Source organism: Syngnathus acus, chromosome 20 (genome assembly GCF_901709675.1).
Source record: "Syngnathus acus chromosome 20, fSynAcu1.2, whole genome shotgun sequence".
NCBI classification, from domain to species: domain Eukaryota; kingdom Metazoa; phylum Chordata; class Actinopteri; order Syngnathiformes; family Syngnathidae; genus Syngnathus; species Syngnathus acus.
Window position 1 is genome coordinate 5,480,638 of NC_051104.1, and position 12,963 is coordinate 5,493,600.

Consider the following 12,963-nt stretch of genomic DNA (forward strand, 5'->3'; position numbering starts at 1 on the left):
CATCTTTACATCACACTAACCCAGGACACTTGTTCTTAACAGGGATTGGGGGGGGAGGTAGGGAAAGAAAAGTTAGCATGGGAGAGGAGTGGCAAAGACAAAGGACCAATCAAGAGAGAGGAGCAAAAAGTGTCAAAGCAAAGTGTGTGTGTAGGCCAAGACCCATGGGTCTAATCCTATACCATGCAATGTTGCGTGACAGTTCATTCTTTGCTGCTCTGCACACCATTTGTCCTAATTGGTCACACCCAATCCCTGTGTATTTTTCTGTGTGTTTCTCTCACACAGATGTAGCAATGCCTCCACACAAAGACACACTAACATCCATCCCCCTATCTCCCTTATGACAATGAGCAGAATCCTTGAGGGGATGTCGCGGACATGACGTGTAGGCATATTAACATGCACATATATGCACAGCCTATGAAACATATGGGGGACGGTCACACAATCCACCATCCCCCAAATAAACCTACATTTAACTAAAGAACATGGATGACAATGTTTTGTCTGAATGATGCACTTTATTTGGTCATGTCAGTGTTGTTTTTAATGAATATATTCAATATTCTCACCCTAAGTGCTGCTAATAAAATACAGGAGATTTGAAATAGGGTTATAGGAGCAGTTTTGTTAAATTAATTGCCAATGTTTTTGCAAAGATATTGAAATAGTGCATTCCAATATTTTTTTTTCCCCCATTTAATTTGAAGTCAAATGGTTTAGCAATATATTTTTGAACATATGCACTATTCCAATGTTTATCCGTCAGTTCTAAAGACTAATTTAATCTATTGTCTGTTTATTTTGAATATCTGCATTTTAAATTTTTAAATAACAATTTCAGAGTCAAATTATTAGAAAATAATTTTGATGAATATTTTGGGCTTTAATAAGTCAGAAGAATGCTTTAGACAAGTTATATGCTTTAGATTGGTGAGATATCTATACTAGATATAATTTGATTGGTTAGTAGGGTTTTGTAGGGACGTGCACGGGCGTGGGAGCAATTAAGGCAAATGTTTTTTTTACCTTGGCCGTATCCGGTGCCTTCGACGGTGTTTGGTGTTTTGCCATATTATGTGAACCTTATTGTGTGTTGTCTTGAGATGACACTACGACGCGCACGCAATACGCGCACATCGAGCAGCGTTTGGCGAGCGTGGAGAGGAATTAACCAAGGCAAAGCGTGAAAGAAAACAAGAAACTCAACTTGTTCGTGAGTACACCGAAATAATGACGGAAATGCATTGGATAAAGTGGTTTGAGTAATGAACCCCATGAACTAATTTGCCACTAGAACCAACAATTGTATTGCATTTGATTGAATGCTCCAGTATTCGGATTTTACAGCATATTTATTTTGCATTGCATAATAATATGTAAACAAAAATAAATGAAAAAAAAACATGCATCCCTATAATCAATAATAATAATTTGGTGGGTCTTTATACCTGAAAGAGTGACGACAGGTTACTTCAGGACAGACGCCTAATCGGCAAACACAAGCTGCCGTCTAGTGGACAAGGCCGCACATTGCAGCTAGCTCAAATTAGGTTGTAACATTTCTGGAATTTCCAAGTTTCAAAATACCAGCATGAATAAGATATCACTGGGGTGTATTTTTTATTATTATAAAAAGTATTGATTATTATAAACACACACACAAAATGTATATTGCAGTTTGCCCATCACAAAACAGCATAATTTAGGTGAGAAAACAAGTGTTTAAAAAAAAATTGCAAACAAATAATCTTGTCAGTCTTAATCCTGAGGCTGCAATCACAAAAATATAAAAAAGTTCTTGCACATTCATGCAAGGTTATTCGAACTTCAGTGTCTTCAGGTTCACTTTTGGTTTGTAATGTACGATGAGCTGCACCAAGATGAAGCAGTTAACAATCAGAAAGAGCAGCCCGGCGAGCCAGATGAACAAAAAGGCGTTGTGGCCCTCAAATTCCAGAAAGTAAGACGGGACCAACCATACACCCTGATGATGAGAAAAGATTCAAAATAGTTACTCACAGGACATATTGAATTCAACAAACTAATTCATTGTGCTGGTACACTATAAAGTTGAGTAAATATGAAATAATCAAGATAGTCACCTGTCCAGCAAACCAGAGGAACAGAAGTCCCACTCCTTGTTTCAGTGAGAGACTCAAATAAGGGATGACAAGAGGAAGTAAACTCAGGTACCAAAGGAAGTACTAAAAAAACACAGCATAGCCATTCATATTAACGCTCGGTCCCTCCAAAATTAGAGGAAAATACAGCCTTGACTTTATACACCTGTGACGTGCAGACTTTGTTGAAAGTGACAAAGATGGCCGTGTGTAGGAAACAGCAAAAGGTTAGGTCACGGTGAAAAGCCCATGACGTTACCAACAGGAGAATCAACTGCGGAAGGAATGCCGCCAGGCCAAGCCACTGGCTCCACCTGCTGTCTGCAAAACAAAACAACAGAGTAATTGCTGCTGCCATCACTTGCCATGTTTTTAATTGTCCAAAAAGTTAGGGTTATTTGGCTTTCAAATACCATATGATTTTTTAGGCAACATTTTAAAGAAGGACATCTGTAAAGATTGAAGTCCTGAAAGTTTACCCAAAAGGTGAACTAATTAAATACAGTACCTGCAGTTAGGTAGAGCATGTAGAAGTATGGAGAGAAGTTATGTCGAATATCTCTTCTGGTTAGATGATACAAGTAAGTCTCTTGAAGAAATATCCAACCGTACCTGGAGGAAAAAAAGAATCTGTACTTCAGTTATAAAAGACAAGTATATGCAAACTCCCGACCACAACTATGCAACAGTTTGTTGCGCTTACATGTGATAGAAAAGTGCTGTGAGAGCACAAAAAACACCTCCGGCCACACTTGCGAAACACAACAGCTCCCTGTTGAGGAAACTTCCCAAGAAGCCCATGACACTTCTCCACTTTTTTGGGTCTTCCTCTGAACGAAGAGTCAGAACAATAGGTAGCGCGTAGGTGATGGGATAGATCTTCATATGAACAGACAAGCCGTATAGCATAGCTGCCCACGTCATACGACGGCCTGTGACACAGAAGGCACAACATTTAAGGAGAACTGTATTTGTGATTCATCCACCCATTTTCTATTGTGTTACATACTCTCTATACAAAGAAGAGTCCCCAGCACCAGAGCAGTCAGGATGGACTCGGCATTCCCTCGGCTGGAAACGGCCATTGGCAGGGGGTTGAGGAGCCACAGCGAACAAACCCGACGTGCTGTCTGATCATAAAGACCGCCAAAATAAGAATCACAGAGGTAACACCTCTGAAACATGAATTTAAACACACCTCTGAGTTAAGCCCTCGTAGGCAAAGGATTTTGTAGATCAGCACCCCGGACAGCACGTCACATACGATGAAAAAGAGCTTGCCAAACACCATGTGGATATAAATATTAGGAGTGAGCAGCCAAGCCAGTAGTGGTGTGTATCGATAGGTTGATCTGTTGTACGGCGACTCGCCCTGTGAACACGTTTATCATGTAAGAGAAAGAATTGAATGGCAATATTGTGCATGTAATAATAATAGTAGTCTAGTATAATTATACTGACAACATTTCCAGCTAAAATTATGACAGAGGCTAAAGGCTACCTTAGTGGTGAACCTCGCAGCATCCGTGAAAACGTGATAGTCAATATCAGTGTACTTCACTATCATAGTCCTATCGTGGAAATCACCATAAGCGACCAAGGCAAGACGTATCGTGAAAGAAGCCGCGAAGAGAACATGTTTCTCTGTCAGTTTGGATATTAGCCTCTCCATTGATTTGAAAGTACCGAATTCTATATTAGTATATGTTGGCAGCTCCGATATCTAAACAGTTTGATTGTGATGTTGCTGTCATGTTTACATTCGGAAAATAACCCGGAAGTAAAGGATGATAATCCGGAAGTGATATTGTTCTTTGTGCTCGAAATTCTGCACAAGATCTTTGGCGCCCCTATGTGGCCAAGAGGGAGATCTACTGGCACTATGGCTGGACTGTCCTCAAAGTACAAGTACGACAGAAATATTTGTTATGGGGAGGGAGGGGCGACTGGTAATTATATTTTAAGTAAATGACAACGGCATGGAATTTGTGTTTTGAGTCACACTTTTATTGCATACATAAAAGAATATTCTCTATAGATAATAGACTCGCTGAGCAGTTAATGTTGTCTTTGGTTCTCATTGCACACTGTACTGTAATCGGTATTACACAGATCCTGAACTATGTCGTTATTGTCTGGTTGCATAAAATAAATTGAGTGATCAGGTTCTTAACACTGTAGGAAGGTTGAATTTAAAACATGCATGTTGTACAGTATAAGGAGGCACCGGAACAGTATATAAGAATCACCCATGTATGAGGGAATGTTCCCCGAGCAAGTGGGAGTAACAATAAATGCAAAAGCATCCCAGAATTACATAGGAACAGATTATAAAAAGAAAAAGACCACAATTGGGGATTCTTGCAGTGGTGCAGATATGCGCAACCACGTTGGGAAGTAAACATTGCAGTCAGGCACCTAAATGCTCACACAGGGGAGCAGTATCGGCCAGCAAAAAGAACACTCATGGACGGGTTATGGCGAATGAAGAAAAGGAAGGGGTGGTCAGCAATGAATCTGGGTGCTATTGGAGCACAGCGCAACATCACGATGGCAGCAGTGGCTGCGGCAGCCTCGGTTCCTTCCTCGTTCACCTCTACGAAAGCCTTGTGGACGACTTTTGACAATACCAGGTCATTGGCTGGTGACATGCCTGAAAAGAGAAGTTACATTAGAAATTCAAATAGTTTACGTTTTGAATGAAGACCATAAGAAACTCGTAGGCCTACCAGAAAAGTCACTTCTTGCCATGTCGAAAGCATCCACCATTCCCATGCTCATCAAGACATTCTTCATGTCATAGTTCTCCTCCATCTTGAATCGAGGCAGGCCAACCTGAACCTCAACTTCATCCATCATATCTGGACGGGTCCATTCCTCAAAGTTCGCATAGGTCAGATTCTTCTCTATCTGTGATGAAAAGGAAATCAGATTTAAATTGGCCTGTCACTAAGCAGACAGTGTTGTGTATTTGTGCGCATCTTACCTTAGTCAAACCAGTAGAATCATCGTCTATGTCAACGGGTAGAAAGATGAGCATGCTGAGCTCCTTCCCAATGTAAGGCATCTCCAAGATCTGCAGAACACAAATTTCTTAAATTGCCACAAAGATAGTAGAAAATATCTGTGTTGTTTTAGGGTGGAAAAAGTACCTGGCACTTGATATCAGGAATGAAGGCGAGAGGGAATTTGGATTTCTGATGCATCATCTTCACTGGTTTGGTTGCTTTCTAAAAATAACAGCACAAGTAATCAATCACTTGCCCTTTCTTGTAGTTGCCATTTAGAAATTGTACTTTCTCCTTACATACTAACTGGACATTTTTTCATGAAGATTTTCATATAACTGAAGAAAATAACTTCATGAATTGTATTATTTAAATATAAATGCTGTAACTAAATATTAGTTTTGCTGCTCATAAGACGCCACCCTAGTTGTGACAAGTTCAAACAATTCTGGGCAAAGTTTACCCTCATCTGTGAATCATTTAGTTTAGTTTAGTTTAGTTTATTGTTTAGCACATATTATTATAACAAATAACAGTGCAGGGAGGGAGACGAAGCGAGATTTGTCAGTGACATCAGAATAAATGAGTGGTTTGTCCACATAGGTGTGCCCTCAATTAAGCAATGTGAAATTCTACACGTTTGAACCTGACACTTTGTGCAGTTGCAGCTTGCGATGTGTATGAGACACACACTTTTTTTTTTTTTTAAACAAATGGGTGGAGGTGCAACAGAGGAAACCAGGAAGGAAAAGAAAAAAATTCTAGCTCACAGCTTCTCACTTCTAGTTCCCATTGTTTTGCTGAATGCGAGTCACTACTTATCCGTGGAATTTGCCTCTGCGGTGTTACCTTGCTGAGCCGAAATTGAGCGTCGCGTGTTGAAGTCTCATCAAATTTTTTGGCCCAGTTGCCTTTAAAGTAGATGGCATTGACCAGCACCAGCCTACTCATGTTGTCCAACACGCCCTGGGCCAGTATGTCCTTAATTTTACCTGGTAAACAGAAGTGCAATGAGAAACAAGGGCCACAAAGTGAGTGTATTTTTAAAAAAAAATGTTTTGAAGGAGGGGGAAAAAATGAGTAGGAAACTTTCTGTGCATGTGTGCTGTGACCGCACCTTGTGTTTTCTTCTCCACCCATTGGTTGATGTTGACCCGGGCCGCCTCATGGTTGCGGATGAAGTCGACAGGCTCCAGCTCTGCATTGTAGTGCTTCCTTGTGTCAGCTAAAAAACCCTGAAAGCATCAATCACCATTTTTTTGGTCAAATCACTATGATGACCATTAACGAGAATGCCAATGTTATTGGGTACACTTGCAAGAATGTAAAAAAAGAAAGGTATCATATTGACAGTGTTTTATAATGTTTCGTTTAGTTAAAAGTGGAACTTGGTAATTTTTCAAGAGGCTACACGACACAAACCTCAACAAACTGGTACGACCGTTCCCCGTACAGTCTGTTGGCAACACTGAGGGCGTACAGTGCATCTGGTTGGTTCAGTTCTGCCAGCAGTTTGCCAAAGCTGGCGTGAACATCATCCTGGGCCCTGGTTTGCAGACACTGTGGAGCGATAGGTCAGACAGTTATATGATTTTTGACTTAATTATTGTGCACCTGCATTCACCTGGAAATAATAAGTTTGGTAGAGATTGAGAGACAGAAAACCTTGACACATGCAATGCCACCACCGAGTTATTTTTGTTATTTAAGCTTTCATATACATATTAAAATGTCTGAACTCCTGTTCCCATGCCAGTTATATAGAGCTGAAGAATGCTGCCCAGAGGAGTTGGCATGAATTTGACTCACCTTCCTTCTTTTGTCATGACTGAAAACCCTCGTAAAAAGTATCCTCGTGTTTTTGTGTGTATGGTGCATTGTTAAATTCCACGAGTGGTTGTCCTATCAAAATGTAGTTCTAAGTAGCCACACCAAGAAGAAACCATAAAAGAAAAAGATAGCGCCTCACCCCTTCCCATTACGCAACACCACTGGGTGTGTAGCCCCTCACAGGTCAAAGTTTCAGCATGTAACAACTGAAGTTGCTCATTTATGTTCTCCTGAGATGGAATTAGTGTATCCACATCTCGATGGACTCACCCCTGCTTCAACCAACACCACCCAGGCCAGCTGTTAGTAAAGTGTTGCACATGCTTCCGATATTCTAGTTGCTTTGAATGTTACCACCTTTGGTAGAAAAATGGTCTGGATTTGTTGCTGCATTTGCATTTGCATTGGCTGTGGCGCTGCCTTTCGCTCAGTGAGACCGAGAACCTGGAAGGGTTTGCAAGTGGTTATTGTTCATTGATTCAAGATGTGTGCAGTGTGTGTCGAGATAAAAAGGTCAACGGTTTCAGTTACTGGACTGGACTTGCACTTCAGCTGCTGTCAGCAACTTAACATCAGACATAAAATACAATGGATTGATCCAGCTCTGACTTATCAGGGTGCGGTTTCACTTTGGCGAGCCACTGGGTGTTTGCAGAATCACGTTTCACCTACATTCCAACTACTTCTATTGAATAAACCTGTTGGTTTAAGGGCAGGGCCAAGCTGCAGAAGGCACACTGACACTAGTAACAAATGACATCAGGAAATGAGGAACTTTAGTAATACAATTCTATTGCAACATAAAATGAGAGCTGGACAATGAAGAACAAATTATTCATAAATAACAGTGTGTGTGTATGCTTGTGTGTGTGCATGCATCCACTACCTCTGACATCTGTGTGGCGGTGTTGCCTCCTGACCCCAGCATCACCATGGCCAGGGCTGAGGAGATACTAAAAGGGGAAAAGAAGATATTTGCGGTCTTATCATCATCGCCGAGTTTTGCCAGCAAATCCAGAGAGAAGGTGGTATTGGCCTTGGATAGCGGAGTAGATGATGCCATGTCTGGAAAAACAAAAAAGAGCAAAAAACAAGCTATTATGGATGCATGTTTGGCATACAGTTGTAATTAGCTGTTAAACATTTGTCTACACTCAAGACAGTCACCTCAGATAAACTTTACAACACACAATCATTTCATCTGTAGCAGAATACAGTTCTTGCGGGGGGGGGGGGGGGGAAGTTACGAGACCGGTATTGCAAGATTTGAACAATTAAACAAAGCAAAAAATAAGACATTTAAAATCAAGGATAGACTTTGGAGCAAATGTTGCATGTTGTGCTTGTTCTATAATCATACAAAAGTTTACAGAAAATTAAACAATGATTTATTTGCATCACTTAGATTTGATTGCATGGTCATTGTTAGCACAAACGTTGGTTTCGTACTATTCCCAGTGCAGCATAGTTCCCCATACATTAAGTACACCACATCTTGTTTTTGATATCTTGTTGAAAAGCATATAAACTTCCTAGATAAAATGCAATCTGCAGTGCAGTATATTCACAATAGAATAGTTGCGGTTAGTAAAGTACAAATTTGTTCAAAAGTGAATGCAATACTTACTGACAGACGTGTTTCCTCAGAAAGTGAGTAAACGTAAAGACGGAGTTTGTCAAGTGTTTATATATATTTTTTTTTTACACGGACACGCCCAGAAACTTGTCACCGAAAAACAGCTTCCGCATTGATGACGTAATTACACGGAAGCCGAAGGGGGGACAATTGCCAGCACATAAAGTAAGAAACGAGAATAAAACTTACCGATTTTAGAAAAACGGTAAACAAATGCAGCAAAATGAGATATTTAAATGTTTAACAATGTAATTGTGGTACGACCTGCTTGGTCTGGTGCTCACCAACAAACCTAATTAAAAATAAAAAACTTAAATTAATTGATTATATTTGTGAAGGTTAAAATTGATATTATATTTTATTATTATTATTGTTGTCGTTGCTGTTTTATGGATGTGTCAATATTATTTCAAGCCACTATTTCTGATTCATTTCTAAAGGGACTATATGGAAAAAAGATGTCAAAGACGATAAAGAGGTCATGTGTACATAAAATGTAGTATATTTGGATTAATGTAATGTATAAACCCCAAATGTAGGTTGATTGCCATGTGCTGTTCTAATTTAGAATTATTGAATTGCATGTGAAATTTCGCATATGCCATTTTAATGCAGAAAAAAACTCAGAAAACACACAAGATGGTTAAAGCTTCACAATATTTATTCAACTTCTCTTGCTATGATGCCTTTACGACGGCAAAACATAAAACCGTTAGAGAAAAAAAATCCCAGCGACACGTCCCACTTTGTGACTAATAAATGAATAACACAATCAGCACTATTGGTTCCCGTTTACATGCATACATACAACATACCAGTACTTGCTTCTTCCCCAAATATGTAGATACGTAGCTTCTTAATTCATCCTGAGGTGAACTTGCAGATAGTACACAGTACAAGCTCACTCAGGGGAGGTGTATTGACCAGCAAACAGAATGGTCTGGGAGGGGTTATGTCGGATGAAGAAGAGGAAGGGATGGTCAGCGATGAATACTTTGGGGACTTTAGGTGGACCTACTGAGGTGACTTCCACAACAATGACAGCAGTGGCTGCAGCAGCTTCGGTACCCTCCTCATTTACTTCCACAAAAGCCTTATGGATAACTGCTGACACTGCCAAGTCAGTGGCAGAAGACATGCCTAAAACAAAAGAAATGTAATAAGAATTATTTATGTCTGTTGGAATTGTTCTTTGTTATTGCTTGACGACAGATTGCTTGAAGGCAAAAAGGACTGGCGGTAATACTTGTCTGGTGAGTTCCAGAAAAGATGTCAGACATGATTCATGCACTACTTACCTGACAAGTCGCTTTTATCCTCGTCGAAAGCATCCACCATGCCCATGCTGATAAGAACTTTATTTAATTCGTAAGTGACCTCCAGCTTGAATCGAGGTAGTCCGACCTGGACGTCTTCAAAACCCATATTGCCTGTCCACCTCATCATATTATCATAGGTCAGTTGCCCCAACAGCTATCAAGGTGACAATTATACCAAATAACACATTTGTAAATATTGTGCATTTTGTTTTTTTCTAATTAGTAAATATGCAATGTGTTTTACCTTCTCCAAGCCTGTTGTGTTGTCCTCTATTTCATTGGGCAGGAAGATGAGCATGCTTACATCTTCCCCTTCATAAGGCATCTCTAGCACCTGTCCAAAAGTATTCAAATTTTATTTAAAAAAAATAACCACACACAAGATATAATTATTATTCTCAAACTTGATTAAGGTACAGGTAGCCTATTAAATTTTAATCGATTTAATCAATGTTGGTAGGGAAGCAAAATATCAATCATTAAAAGTTGTTTTACTACCTGGCAGTTTAACTCTGGGATGGCGCCGAAGTTGAATTTGTCATTCTGATGCATCATCATCACTCGCTTAACGTCATTCTAAGGGTGAAATAAAAAAGTGAAAATAAAGACAAGAAAACAGCACATCTGGTACTTCGTAGTCTATTCTTAACAATTTCTACCCCAACAATTGTTAATAATTCCGACTCCACACAGAAAGGCTAGAATTTAATTCAATTATGGTTGGATGGCTGTTGATAAATTTTGCATGTGTCCAGTAAAATTCGGTAAAAATATTCATGTTCTTCATTGTTGTAAAAAAGAATACCTTGTTTATTCTAAACGGCGCTTCACGAGTCGAGTCTTTGTTGAATTCTTTGTTCCATTTGCCTTTAAAATAGATGGCGTTGACCAACACCAACTTGGTGCTGGATTTGAGCTCCTTTATCAGGTTCTTAATTTTACCTGGTGAACCATTTCATATTAGGGATATGAGATCTCGATGCAGATTATGATGGCATGGCATTATATGTATTAGCATAACATCAACAAAGAATAACTAAGAGTCAAATAAAAGCATTGCACCTTGTGTTTTGTCTTCCACCCAACTGTTAATGATGACCTTCGACCCATTTGCATTAAACTTGAAATCTACACTCTCCAGTTCAGCTTCGTAGTACTTCCTGGTTTCCTCAAGGAAGCCCTGGGAAGTGCGATAACGTGACCACAAAAGGAAGCAGAATGATGAATTTGATCGAAAGCATAAATTCTCAGTATTATATTTATCAATATTTATTTGAAGCAATTTGCTTTGTGTCAATTAGAGACAGCAAATGTTGCAACTAAACGTCTTTTTTGCACTATTATATCTAATTAATACTAATAACTAGATGCACATACCTGCTCAAAGGTGAAAGTTTGCTCCCCATACAGCTTGTTGGCAAGGCTGAGGGCATAGCCAGTATTTGTCTTGTTGAATTCGGTCAGAAGTTGCTGAAAGTGAGCGTGGACGTCATTCTCAGCATCGACGGGTCCCAGAACCTATCAACAAATAGAGGAATATGTCTGAAATGCTGTAAAACTTATTGAAGTCTGTATTATATAGTGAAATTGTTGTGTAACGGCATTAATGCAGTATTCTAATCTGATGTATACGTCTTGGCCACCAGGGGTCAGTAAAGTACAGCTATACAGACACTTCCAGTTTCTCAGCTCCTTAGGTGGATTTTGTTTTCCTGTTTTGTGTGATGACTTGTAGATGTGAACAATTTGAAATTTTTAATTGGTGAAAGGATTACAGGAAATCAACTCAAAATTTTGATTAATTGATCAGTTATTGGCATCTACCTAGCCAGCCAGTTTTACTTCCTAGTAGCTTTTTGCACCTTTTTCAGGTAATTTGGCAGCTTGCTGGAACATTTGAGCTGCATCTGCATCTGCTGTCGCGTCCTCAGTTGCATTTGCATCGGAGACTGGCTCGTCTGTTGTAGATTTTCCTCTGTCGGTTGCGTTGCCTTTCTGAAGCAGAGGACCTATAAGCAGAATCAGTCTTACACAGTCACAAGAAAATGTAAGTGAACCCAAATAGATTCTAAACTATGATTAGATTTTCTGAAATCCAAATGATAGACGAGCTGTTTACAATACAAACAAATAAGTATACATGTATAGTACATATTGCTTCTTCACATCAAGCAAAGTCAGATGATGTGGACCATCTTTTTAGGACCCCTCCCACTTGGTGGGACTTCATCCAAGAGGAAGTGATTTTTTTCCAGGGTTGACATTGGTTGCATCACCTTTTCTGAAACTTTGTGTTCAACTCTAGTTGTTAATACTAGGCAGTAAATACAGGATCTTGATAACTTTATTTAGATTTTCATTTTATGTTTTAGAATCACAAACTGCACCTCATGGTGTTCCTAACTTGATTCCGCACCACTTATTTTCCTGTTGCAATATAATACAGACACAGCTTTGTTGATATGATGGACTGTTTCATTGCTCATATTACAGCGCATGTGTGTGCTTCATACCTCTGACATTTGCCTGGCTGTGTCAGCCTTAGCCCCCAGCAAGACCATGGCCAGAGCTGAGGAGATGCTGAAGGGGGAGAAGAAGATGCTTTCCTTCGAGTCCTCCTCACTGAGCTTTTGAAACAAAGCCAAGGAGAACATTGCGTTGGCTTCGCTTGGAGGGTTTGTCATTGCCATTTCGTCTGATGAGAAGAAAAGAAAGATCAACACTAAACTTTTTATCATCTATGCAATCAAAATATGTTATACAGTATTAAACTATATTTGTAAATAACATGCGTTTTTACATCTATATTTTTATAAGGATGATATACTCTACTTACAGTGTGTGCCTCAAGACAGCAAGTCCTCAAGGAAATCTTGTTGTGGCAAATACTATTTGATACTATTATACGCATTGCACAATTGCCACGCCCAAAAACGTTCCCTTACTTCCAGACAAAACTGATTCACACCCTTCAGTGGAATGGGTTAGTCTAGTCCATGGTGTTAGGGTTCTTGCAAAATAAGTTAGTGAGCACCACCCTAACA

The 12,963-nt window shown here is 39.5% G+C and overlaps 2 protein-coding genes across 2 annotated transcripts; both read right to left on the minus strand.

Moving 5' to 3' along the window:
- Positions 1-1,613: 1,613 nt before the first annotated feature.
- Positions 1,614-3,908, minus strand: pigm (phosphatidylinositol glycan anchor biosynthesis, class M). Its single transcript, XM_037279983.1, has 8 exons — positions 3,628-3,908; positions 3,325-3,498; positions 3,136-3,256; positions 2,830-3,058; positions 2,635-2,738; positions 2,293-2,447; positions 2,109-2,210; positions 1,614-1,990 (listed from the first exon to the last, which is right to left on the minus strand). The coding sequence occupies exons 1-8, from the start codon at positions 3,796-3,798 to the stop codon at positions 1,823-1,825; spliced, it is 1,224 nt and encodes a 407-aa protein (XP_037135878.1). The 5' UTR covers positions 3,799-3,908; the 3' UTR covers positions 1,614-1,822.
- Positions 3,909-4,386: 478 nt separating this feature from the next.
- Positions 4,387-12,913, minus strand: serpinb1l3 (serpin peptidase inhibitor, clade B (ovalbumin), member 1, like 3). Its single transcript, XM_037280409.1, has 22 exons — positions 12,756-12,913; positions 12,433-12,614; positions 11,782-11,928; positions 11,297-11,437; positions 10,982-11,099; positions 10,725-10,861; positions 10,418-10,495; positions 10,164-10,253; positions 9,899-10,073; positions 9,503-9,740; positions 8,885-8,892; positions 8,592-8,606; positions 7,851-8,029; positions 7,322-7,408; positions 6,557-6,694; positions 6,252-6,369; positions 5,984-6,126; positions 5,279-5,356; positions 5,113-5,202; positions 4,856-5,036; positions 4,547-4,779; positions 4,387-4,500 (listed from the first exon to the last, which is right to left on the minus strand). Exons 2-21 carry the CDS (start codon positions 12,607-12,609, stop codon positions 4,553-4,555), a joined length of 2,565 nt encoding a protein of 854 aa, XP_037136304.1. The 5' UTR covers positions 12,610-12,614; positions 12,756-12,913; the 3' UTR covers positions 4,387-4,500; positions 4,547-4,552.
- Between the last annotated feature and the right edge of the window lie 50 nt (positions 12,914-12,963).